The sequence below is a fragment of the Candoia aspera genome, chromosome 1 (assembly GCF_035149785.1).
Source record: "Candoia aspera isolate rCanAsp1 chromosome 1, rCanAsp1.hap2, whole genome shotgun sequence".
Lineage (NCBI taxonomy): Eukaryota > Metazoa > Chordata > Lepidosauria > Squamata > Boidae > Candoia > Candoia aspera.
Window position 1 is genome coordinate 278,490,400 of NC_086153.1, and position 12,762 is coordinate 278,503,161.

A 12,762-nucleotide genomic window follows, 5' to 3' on the forward strand; every position below is an offset into this window, starting at 1 on the left:
TACAATTTCAGGCACAGGTCATAAGGCCATTTTTTCAGCGCCATCGTAATTTCAAATGGTTGCTGAACGAATGGTCGTTAAGTGAAGATTACCTATAATGTAAAAGCTCAATAAAAAGGGCGTGAGTGAACTGCCCTGCTTAACACCTTTCTCCAGTGATATAGGTCTATAACACAGACTGAGGTTGCATATTAGATTATAGTTTTATAACGGTCAAAAGTTAGTTTTAGGAAGTCAAATATACTGAATTTCGCAAATATAAGCAAGTAAGAAAAGAGTTAAACATGTCAAAAATACAACCATAAAAGCTCCAATTAAGCAGCAATATACATTTACATTTACATTTTAATCCATTCAGTCATGTCCGATTCTCAGAAACTGCCTGGACGAGTCCCTGCAGTTTTCTTGGCAAGGTTTTTCAGAGGTTCTTCCTAGGGCTGAGAGAGAGTGACTGGCCCAAAGTCCCCCAGCTGGCTTTGTGCCTAAGGCAGGACTAGAACTCACAGTCTCCAGGCTTCTAGCCTTGTGCCTTAACTGCTACACCAAACTGGCTGTCTAAGCAGCAATATTAGCACAAAGCCTGAAACTAACTTATTCAAAGCTGACTTTTAATGCTTAACAATCTGCTCCTTTTAAAAGAGCAGATTGTTAAGCATTAAAAGTCAGCTTTGAATAATTCTTTGTTTATTGAGTTTTAAGGCTGCCCAACTTTGAGAAGATTCTAGGTGACTTACAATATTTAAAAATACATAATTTAAAGAAACACAACCACCTGGATAAAACCGCATCAATAACATTTTTAAAAAAGTTGTCAGGGCTCCACGAACACCCTAACCCCAGGCCTAGGAACAGAGCCAGGTCTTAAGAGACTTCTGGAACAGCTGAAGAGTGGGAACCCTACATATCTCCAAGAGGGATGCTGCTCCAGAGGACAGGAGCCATGACAGAGAAGGCATGCTTCCTTGTTTCTGCAAGATGACAACTTTTACTTAAAGGGACCTGGAGCCCCCTCACTCGGCCCAAGCATACCAGACTGGCAGAAACAACTGGAAACAGGCAGTCCCTCAAATTACCAGGCCCTATGCCATGAAGAGTTTTATAGATGATGACCAACACCTTGAATCGAAACCCGGAAGCTGACTACTAGCCAATGCAGCTCACAAAGCAGCAATGACACATGGGCATAACAAGGATCTCCCATTACTCTTTGTGCACTGCATTTTGGACCAGCTGTAGCTGCTGGATGGTCTTCAAGGGCAGCCCTGTGTAAAGCAGATTGCAGTAATCTAGTTGTGAGGTAACTAATCTATTAGTGTAATGCAGGGTTTCTCAACCAGGGTTCCATGGAGGGTTCCACAAGAGGTCACTAGGGGTTCCCTGGGAGATCACAATTTATTTTAAAAATTATTTCAAATTCAGGCAACTTCACATTAAAGAGGTAAGTTTCATTCTTTATTTTTGTTTAAGAACACTGTTAATGCATCTATACAGGCCTACCCGTGAAACGAATATCATAATTTTGTAACTTGTGGCCTATATTTGAGCCTGAATGTGCAGGGGTTACTCAAGGCCTGGAAAATATTCCTCCAGGGTCAAAAGGTTGAGAAAGGCTGGTGTAAAGTAAGCATTTCTAAGCTTAAGCCCACTACTTTTTGAGTTGAACATGGAAATACATAAAATGTATGTGATATGACATATCCTGCATTAAAGAACAGAATGCAGAAGTGACAAATTTCTTCTTTCTTTCCAAGGTTGCGGAGGTACAAAGTGCTAGGAAGTAGCAGTTCTGATTCAGACCTGATCTCCCGTCTGGCTCAGATCCTTCAAAATGGATCTCAAAAACCACGAAGCCCTTCACAAGCTAAGAGTCCAGGATCTCCACATAGCCCCAAGACACCACCCAAAACCCCGGTCATTCCCAGACGCAGTCCCAGTGCCTCCCCTAGGAGCTCTTCTCTGCCCCGTACTGCCAGTTCTTCACCCTCTCGTGGTGGAAGGCCACACCATGACCAGAGAAGTTCATCCCCACATCTTGGAAGGAGTAAATCACCTCCTAGCCTTTCAGGCTCTTCATCTTCCAGGAGATCCTGCCAACAAGAGCACTGCTACAACAAATCTAGCAAGAACGGTCTGAAAGGATCTGGTGGCTCTTGTCATCACTCCTCTAGCATTAAACCTCCCACTGGGAAGAGCAAATCAGCCAATAAACTTAGCAGATAGGAACTGAGTCTTGTCAGGTGTCAACCACCCTCCCCTTTAATCTAATGCATGTTGTGTCTGTGTACTATGTATTTAACAAAAGGGAACGTCTTCAAAGATTAGCATTTATCCTGACTTTCGGAGAAAAACAACTTTTAAGATGAATTATTTATATGGCTCACTTTGTATAGGGGTGGCCAGGCATTGCCTAGGAAAGGGCAGCAAGCAGATCAGGGAGGCTGGGGAGCAGAGGTAGAACAGCCGGAAAGTCCATTTGGAACCACATTGTTTGGGAGATTAGTATTTTAATATGATTTTGCTTTCTTTTTTATTTATTAAGAAAATAAGCTGACTTTAGATTTTCATCAAGGAAAATGATAAAACCTGAAAGAAATTTACTGGGACACTACCATGTTGAGGTATCAATTAGCTGCTATGTTTTTAAAGATTTAAAAAAGCACATTATTTGGGACAGCGATATTCAACAAAGTCTTCTGTTTAATATTGGCCTTTTTCACATAACATTTCAATTTGCCCATTGCCCATATGCCTTCTTGATTTATAATTGCCTCATAAAAAAACTTGTGCCACTCAATATTTAATATGGGCTACATTTATTATTAATATAACTGCACAGGATTACAACTCTAAATTTTAAGAGCTTGGGGTAACAGTGCGTGCTTATATTTACAGATCCCAATGCTTTTATTATCTGTTCAGGTTCTCATCCATGGAAAATGTGATTGCTTATCTGTTCATTAATTTCTAGGGCCAGATCCAGTTATAAATAAAAGTCAGGAAATAATAATCTTAAATTATGGTAGAAAAACAGAAGAGTATGGGATCATGTAACATATTTATAGTTACATTAGAATGCAATAGCTTCTCAGGGCATTACTGAGAGAGCCAGTGTAAAACTTAACTAGAATCTGTCCATCAGGTATGAAATGTTTCATTCACTTAAGTTTACTATAATGTTCATCTCCAGTGTTACCAAACTGAAGAGGCAAAATGTTTACACATTTAAACTTACTTGAAACTTCATCCTTAATCTAGAAGAAAATTGAAGCTTTAACCTTCTTCATAAAGGTGACTGCATACACATGAAGTATGCTAGAGAAAATAGCAGTTCCTTTATTTTCCTTAGAATCTAGGAGATAATACTTGATAGTAGACCTAAAGGATAAGGTTACAGGACTGTGTGTCAAATGTTAGTGTCTCTAATCCTATATTGTATAGAAAGAAGTGGTGTGCTCATTTGCCCAATGTGCACAGAGCCAGCATCTGACCAATAGTGCTGTATCTATGAAAAGGGGATCCCAACATCCTCATGATTTCTCCATAGTGTAGGTATATATAGTTGTTTTTCCCCCTCCAAAATATACTTGATTTGAAATATGGAAAAGAGGACACTGAAACTGTTTAAAAATAGTCTTCCATTTCCCAAAAATATAACTTTCTGAATAAGATCAGTGGCTTCTAGTTTTCCCAGACATAGATGTGATTGATTTAGATTGCCGGTTTCAAAAATCAGTGATGGAATGGAATAAAATGCAGAATGTATTTAAAGTAAATTTAACCAGCTCTTTGAATGGAGATCTGGATTAGAAGATGCTAAATATAGGAGGAACTTTGGCAATTACTGATCTGCTTGCTATAGTCATATGCCTTAGCCAGCATAAATTCTTTTAAATTTAATGTTATTTTATTTGCTGCCAAAATTGTATCTCTGGATGAAAAAGGGAACATTTTCTCTGTGAGCTAACACATTTCTAATGCTGCATTGAAGCTGCACTGAATTTCTCTTGTTCTGTCAGAATGTGTTGGAAATTTTTTACTCTTAAATATGTATTTTTTCCCATAAGTAATGTAGCACAGTGTGGAATCGTAGCCTCATTCAGGTTTCAAGCACTACAGAGGGAGTGCAATAGCTAGAGCATATCCGCTATATCCTGAGAAACTGAACGATTTAAAAGATCTGTTGTATTATATTGTATAATAGGTGCTATACCAATAATTGCATGTTCTCATAGTAAGTTATATATTATAAATATTTATAAATATATACATACACACACATATCTGCTTCTATATACTTTCCTGATTCTCCCATTACATTTGTAAAATTATGGACCACAGATCATGCTGTATTCTTTCAGTTATGTGCCTGAATTATATGCCCTTGGCCTTGCTATTCCCGTTTGCTGGCATGCACAAAGCTGAATATTTTTCATGCTCAGTTCAGAACTGAAAGAGTACTAAAAAATGAGTTGCTCAGCAGTTCAGTATTTCACATCAGCATTGACAGTTCACTTTTACAATCCTGAATAAAATGGAAGGACTTTGAGAAACTATGTGCTTAATAGCCAAGGTCAATGTATAGTCTTGATTTTCTCTCTTCATCCTCTTTCTGTATCTCTCTATCCCCTTATGAGAGCCTTTTCTGTTAAAGTGTTTGTCATGATACTGGGTGGTGATAAATAGATACATGTGATATGAAGAAGTCTAGACTTTCTCTTGATCTTGCCTTGTCAGCTTTCACCGCTGTTCTCCAGTTTTCTGCAATGCTGCTGGGACTCTCTCTTGAGGCTCCAGTCCAACCACTCCAGGTTTTTTACATTTATCAGCTCTATTGAGATACACTGAGCCAAGCAACTTATTCCAATAACATATGTGCTTGAAATATTCTACATAATCAACCCTTTTCTGAAATGCCTCGTAAGTGCTTCCAGGGAACATATTGTGAGGCTGGATAATTCGAATTGAATCAGATGTATAGAAACAACAAAGGAATATGAATTCTTCATGATAATTCTGTTTTGGGGCGGGGGGTGAGGCACTTACTGATATCAATTCATCTGGTTTCTCAAGTCCAGCTTTAAAAAGCCTTCCTTTACATATAACCATCTTAAATTATTTGCATAATCTGCAAGGTTTTTAAATATATATATTTTACATTACATCTAAGGAATAATATTTCTAGAAAGTCCCTGGAGGAACTCCTCCATAAACATGTCCAGAGCATCAGTATTGTAAGAACAGTTTCCCTTGCATGTATGGAGATGCATATCCCAAAGATTTATTTTCATGCTTTGCTGTCAGGGACAAAATAATATCTATTCTATGCATTAACAAAAAGAATGTCGTAGAAATATTATACATTCCTCTTACATATGGTATGTGTATCCCAATATCAATGTTCAGATTTTTTATGTTAAAATCATTTGTATTTCTTTCCATGTTGTAGAAATGCAAGGAGGCATGTTCCAGAGTAAATGGTCATTGTGGAAAGCACAGGTTAATATCTATGTGTTTTTAATGTATTGAATTTTAGGTTGTCATTCTACCAAAACATAATCTAATAGTTATTAGAAAACCAGTGGTTTACTGACAAAGCTTTAAATTATTGTAATGGACTACCATCGACACTCTCATCTCTCTGTAGCAATCAGTGATTTTGTTACTAACTTACATTCTTTTTTCCACAACATTTACTGCTTCTGGAAGCAAACCATAAAGTATTGTGAGTTAATCTTGATTACAATAACTTTAGTTAATGAAATAATTGCGCTCATAACTTTGAGAAAGAATGTATAAATCTAGTTTATCTTGAATAGTAATTCTCAAGATTAAATATATTAGTAAAAGGCAAGACAATTAATATGCATGATTTAATCTGAATAAGTAAGTCCTGCCCTCCACAGCTTGAGCCCAAATAAGAAATGTTATTCTTAATTCTTTCTGTAGAGTTGATAGAACGTTTAGCCAATTAAACTCTATGAGAACACCATCTACCCTCATTCAGACCAGCTCAGTTCTGTGAATGATTAGCTATTGGTGTACTGGCTCTGGAACTGTTGCTGCTGTGCTGAAAAGTCACTGCTTTGGGGATCCACATTATCCTGGGGATTTGAGCAAGAATCAAAAAATTACTTCTGCCAGACTGTTGAGCTTTTTTTTTTTTTGGCATAATTTTTAGAATTAAAGATACATTGCAGGCAAACAGGTTCTTCAGTAGTTGGTGCAAGGGTACTAGCCACATTAATCCTTACATCATATTTTTGTCTACAATGTAATCGCACTGAATGGAAACAAAAAGCAGTTGAAACTTACCATCTGTAGTATCCTTGTAGACTAATGCATAGTATTTGTAGAACAAAAAAAACCTGAGATGCGTTTACATTTGCATCTGGGATAATCTGTCTATTTACATTGTATTTGTAGCAAAAACATGGAGCTACAAATGTAGTCTTCTTTACTTAGGTTTCTTAAAAGTCAAGAAAATGCCTTGACATTTTGTTCTTGATAGTATTGAGAAGTTAGATTTTGTTGGTCATCTTTCTCTTCAGATAGGACTGCTCTAATCTAAGCTATAGGTCTTTGCTCTTACAGTTTGGACAGATGTAGTTCTCTAATAGCTCCAAGCTCAGTTGCTTCCTCCAATAAATATAAACACTGTCATTTGTCTGTACTGTGATAGTAATCTGTATACATAAAAACCAGTTTCCAGAAGACAAAGGACAATAATTTTAATATATTGATACTGAATGATATTGAATATATACCAGCTAATTTAAGTCTCTTTAAAGTGTGAAAGACTGCCTACATTTTTCAAATCCATTCAATTATCTTAAAATATTATTTTCACATTTTCTTTTTTGCTGCAAGTAAAATTTCTTAATGTAGAAAAATAAGGACAACTGGTTTATATCTTAGAGGGAAAATCTTTTTAAACATGTTCCAGGATGCAAAATGTAGAAACTAATGGAAACTAATGGAAAATTTACATGGTTAGTATTGTCTGGTCTGTGTTGTCAAAGTATATGCTACTATTTCTGGATCAATATGCTGCTATGCTATCTTCTCTGGTTATGATCTTTTAATGTTTCACATTAAGGGTAATTCAGTCTTCTGTTTAAGTAGCAATGATCTTCTTGTGCCAGTCTTGTTCAGAGAATGGATCCTCTGACCATCCTGTCTTAAATCAATTTCAAGAGCACCTTTCAATTCAGCTGTATGAGAATCCAACTGGATGTCCATTCCCTGCTGTCCTTTCTGTTAGTGTACCATGTATTTTGCTGCTGGGGCATGGGGGGTGAGGACAACCCTACATTAGAAAAGTTGTGAGGAGAACATACAGATTCTGAGAACTGCATTGACAGCTTGGGAGACAAATTGAATTAAATCCCATGTCTATAATATATTGTCTGCTTTGTTTATGAGTCATGGCCAGTAATAGCTAAAAGATCCCTCCCTAAATCGAATGAGGACTCACCTAGTTTATCTGACTTAGGATAGTGCATAATCCCTTCTGTTACTGTATATTAAATATAAAGCAAAATGGTGGACTTCATGCTTCCGGTTCTTGTCTGTATAACCTTTTTGCTTTACCAAGTATTTCTTTTAGCAAAACAGATTAAGGAGATAGGTAGGCCCAGACCTCAAATCAGATGTATGGAAACATTTGTTGTTCTGCATGCATTTTAACAACAGTTGACTGATAAATGTTCATGTGAAGAGAAATACACATGTAACACAGCTTTCTCTACAATTTTGCTTTCTATTTCAGAGGAACTTTTCCTCCTCCATAACCCCTCAAAATAGTTTTTTCAAGAAACAAAGTGAGACCAAACTGTAATAACTTCTATTATAAAATTTTAGTTGAGTGTGTTGCCTATTCCATATTCATTTATATAATTATAATCACAGCAGGCTGTGTGTCTAGAGAGAGAAAGAGGGAGAGAGAGAATAAGAACTACTGTGCTGGTCTTGTTTTTAAAAAAAATTAGCGATAGCTCCATTACTGCAGTACTGTTAAATGATTTCAATCATTGTTCTCTTTCTAGTAACAGTGTCAATTAACAATAATAATGGCAAACCCCTAAAACTAGAAAATCTTTCAGTTTAATTAATGCGGTTTTTAGATGAGCACATTGTTTTTATATGAGCGCAATTCAGCTTGCTTGTAGATAGCTCAGAGGGATATATTCCTTTTCTACTGCAATAATTGATCACAGGAACATTTTAAATTTAGAAAACACTGTGATGTGATACAGAGAGAATCTGAGTGATGATGTACTCCATTATATCTCAAACTTTCACATAGTTCTGTATGCTCAGGTTACAGTTCAGAATATTTCTTCTGATGCTAGTGAAAGCAGCCCATCATCAGTGCTCATTTGAGAAGAAATTTCTGCAAACTCTTCATAATATGTGAATTTTTAAATTTATTTCTTAGGTCTTATGAACTGTGCTTCATTAATTTTTGGCCTTTTGTGAGCTTAAATTTTGGGCTTTTGCCTTAATTTTCCACTGGGAATGTTGCGCTGGATGCAGACTGTTATTCTGTCAGCAGGAATGTCGCAGAACTGAATAATGCAGTACACACTTCCTGTTGGAAAATGGGGAAAGCAAAAGGAGATTGGGGGTCAGATGGAATAGTACAGGAAGAGAGGAGTAGGGGAAGATTCCCCCCTCCCCCATTTATTCTTCAGAAAGGAAAAAAACTGACTAAGGTTTATGCTGGCTGCATCCCACTAAGTTGTGGCTTCTCAATTTTAATATAAGCATAAATTGGCACAAAAGTTACTAAATTATTTCCTGTTAAAGTGACTAAAAGAATGAATCTAGGGAAACATTAGGTCTGTTTGTTAGTATTTTTTTTCTTAAACTTTGGAAGATACATTGTATAGTGCAAAGACAAGTATCTCTCCCCAGTATATAATTGCTGTTATTCTGTAGAAGTACTTTTCAGGGGCCAAGAATATGGATTGCCCTTTTCCATTCTGGAACAGAACAGTGGATGGCAGAACACATAAATATTCCATTGGGAACTGATCTTTGCTGAATTGTGTCTATGTTTTGTGTGCGAGTATCTCATTTCAGTCTAACAAAAAGTGGGAGCCATCGAGGCCCTTCCCATTTCTTTCTCATTTGCAAAACAGCTTAGGTCTCAGATCTGAAGTATTTCAGTATCCTGACTTGTACAAAGGAGAGTAATATTAATGCTGTGTTGACAAATGAAAGCTTGCCTTAAAAAAGACATGATACACAGTTCCTTGGATCCTCTAGAATAGAATTATGCATCTAGATGGTCCTGTAACCTCCAATTGCATGCTGTTCCTCAATGATCAGAAAGTGAATTTCTAAATCTTTACCTTTATTACTGAATTATTCATGGCCTGTTATGTTTTATGTTTTGCCTTTTTTATTGCACAAAAATCCAAATAAAGTAAAATTTTGAAACCAGGGGTGACCATATTAATCTGAAATTTCTCAACAGTCTGATTTTTGTTTTAAATTAGCAAAGCCATCCATTATTTATCCAGAAAATATTTATTATTTCAAGGATAATACAATGAATTGAGATAGAAAGATATTCTGGAGAGGTAACTTAGTGTCATCAAGACTTTCAAACTTTTTTTCTTGTGTTCAGAGTTCAAATTAGATGTCTTACCATTTTTGCTTGGTCATTCAGAAACATAAGGTATTGACAATGGTGTCTTTGTAATGCTCATTTGTACATAAAGATGTAGTTATTTATTTTACCCCATTTGTATCATATCAAGGTTTTGTAAATGTTTTGAGTTCTGTTTTTAAATTATTTTGTATTTTATTTTTATAAACTGGTTCAAAATAAAAATCATTCAGCATGCAAACAACCTTGACTAGATTTGTCAATTTATTTTTTATGGAACTCATCCAAAAATAGTTTGGGATATAATGTAAATCGGTACAAGCTATGAAAAGCAATTATTTTTCGTCTCTGGAAAATGGAATTTTGGTACTGAAAAGAGTGCAGAACTGTGAAAGAACAGCTTTGAAATGTCAGTGATTCATGCAGCATTTTAATAAACGTTTTCTACAGTGATAAAATAAATATAGACGTTTTTCTGCTTGCTCTATTTCTTGCTAGTGCATTCAAACAATTACTGTTGTGTTCACCATGTTCCTATTAATAGAGCTTGGGCATATTTTGCTTTCGTGTGTTTTAAATGTCTCAGAATGCAGTGTCATGCCCCTAAGATAAATATAAAATAGATGAATATTAATATTATGTTTAAAAAAAAATCAAAGCTTAGGATTTTAAATCTAGGTAAACAGAAAATCATAATCATAAGAATTTATATATATATATATATATATATATATATATATACACACACACACATACAATTAATTTATAGATAGTTATACACTATTTTAGCAATAGATAAGTATGATTACATTTCTGTGTAATGTATCATTTTGGACAGCTGAGTAGTTACGCTTAAGATTCCTAAGCATTGTCAGGGTGTGTATACTGACATGTAATCAAAGTTCTACTGTACAATTGTTCGTGTTTAGACTCATCAATCAGGCATTTCTCTCATTATAGTATTACCCAGGAATGTGAAAAATAAAAAGGGCCAGAGTAATTTACTACAAGTTAAACCCAATTGACAAAACAACTGAATATCACTAGATATACAAACATATCACCATGACCCCTTGTCATCTTAGGAAAGGTCACCATCTTTTTGCAGTCTTTGAATTATTGTCTGTACCTATACTGAACCATCCAGTTTAGAACAGCCACTTACTACAGTGGTATACAGGAACTAAACCTTGTAGCAGAGCAAGATGCCAAATCTGTCCCCATATTTACTTTGGCAATACTGTCAGTAAAGCAGCAAAGGCTTAAATACCTCACCTTCCATTCTCTAGCAACACTTTACTGTATGCTATATAGCAAAACCTGTGTAAAATAAATAAATGAACATAGATCTCGCAATTATCTAAAAATGGCAATTATCTAAAAACATGTGGCAGAAGCCTTTAACTCCCCCAAACTTCATCATATTTTATGGTGGCATAAATTATGAGCAAAATAATAGGTCAGAATTCATAGACATTCAGTTCTACAAATAGAAAAGATTTCTTATCACACATATATGCTGATTGTTATCGGGGTCAAGTTTTTTGAATGTCCATGATTAATGGTAATTATGTTTTTGTGTGTGGTGATCATAATTCTATCTGAGCATGGAATACGGTACACCTCAACCCTAATTAATGCTTCAAACCTGAATAATTTCAGTCAGCCCCCAAGAGCAGACATCATTCCCCTTTAGCACATTATAAAAATTGCTAAGTACAGTTACTCCCTCCCCTTATATATATCTCCTAAACAACTTCCCCCCCCAAAAATAACATTTAATTATTCCCTTCCTACTATTATTCCATACATTTCTGTCTACTATAATAAAAATCAAACTAGAAGCACATAAATTGTCTGCCATTATACTAAATAATACAACAGTTTTAATAATCTTAATAAACCCAAAAAAGAAAAGCAATTCAAAACAATGACCTTAAATCAAATTCTTAAAACCATCTAAATAAACATTTGTGATACCCTAATAATCTTAATCCATATCCTTAAAAAAAAAATCAGTCAAACCCTAAAAGTGATCCAGATAAACTTTAACCCCTATCCCACCTCAAAATAAACCAGAGCATTTACATATCCCCACAATGTGCAGAGCTTTTCTCTTGAAAATCAAAACAGCCCAACTGCCCCCCTCACAAATTCCAACTTCTCTTCAGAAAACCTCCCATACATAATGACCCCTACTTTTTCATGACATTTCACCAAAGTCAATTTTACTTATTGCTTGCAGATCTCTCTCTCCGTTGAATTTCTTCATCTCCACCATCCAATCTTCATCCAGCATCTCAACAGAAATCCCAATCTCATTCTTAGAAGAAACATTTCTATCACTGTTGAATTCCTCAGTTTCATCCACTACATCCCCAACCATGAATCAGAAAAGATTTGTTTAAAATCTTGATGGAAGTCAGAAAAAATCTGTTTAAATCCTCCATGTCTCACACAGTAGATTATGGTGTCCCCTTGGAACTTAACCAGCGAAAGTCGAAGATATGAAAGAGTTCCAAAGTATGTTTACCCAAAGTGAAAGTGAGATAAACAGACAGTTCCCCAGGGAAAGTAGAAACAGAAAGCTGAAGGTTTAAGTCAGCCAATTCAACATGTAGGAAAATGCTAATATCTTCAAATTTAATACCAAAATAATAACAGGAAGACAATTGTTTACTCTCAATCCTCTATGTTTGGAAGGAAAATGAATTCCAAAACAAAAAATTAAAAAAAGTAATCACAAAACTAATGATAAGCACCAAGACAGCCTGCTTCTCCTTGCTGTAGAAAGCCTCTCTTAGGTTACCCATACTTAAAAAAATATATAAATTGGGTGATTTAGAAATGGGTGGCTGGCCTTAGTGTCCCTTTAAGGCTACAGTGTGGCTTGGAAAATGGTGATGTCCCAGCCTCCCAGCTAGCTCTTACCAGTAGAACATGAAACACAGTTTGCGATCTTCTGGCTGCAAGCAGCTGTCCGGAGGGCAAATGGGATGATTTCTGGTGTTTTCCTTTATCCAGAGAACACTCCTGGACTTCAGGAAAACCTATCTGAGCCCCCCCAAAATTGCTGCATTGTCAGTTCCACCTGTGGAGCCTGCGGGCACAGCTGCTCAGTCCGCCATGTCCCCACCAGAAGTCCC

General features: G+C 35.9%; 1 protein-coding gene across 1 annotated transcript in view; it reads left to right on the plus strand.

Annotated features, from left to right (window-relative positions):
• The window catches only part of TTBK2 (tau tubulin kinase 2), an 89,984-nt gene extending 87,168 nt beyond the window's left edge, over positions 1 to 2,816 (plus strand). The window contains exon 16 of the mRNA XM_063289878.1: positions 1,752 to 2,816. Within this exon, the coding sequence (XP_063145948.1) occupies positions 1,752 to 2,220 (469 nt within the window). The 3' untranslated portion in view covers positions 2,221 to 2,816. The remainder of the gene's footprint in view (positions 1 to 1,751) is intronic.
• Positions 2,817 to 12,762: the final 9,946 nt, after the last annotated feature.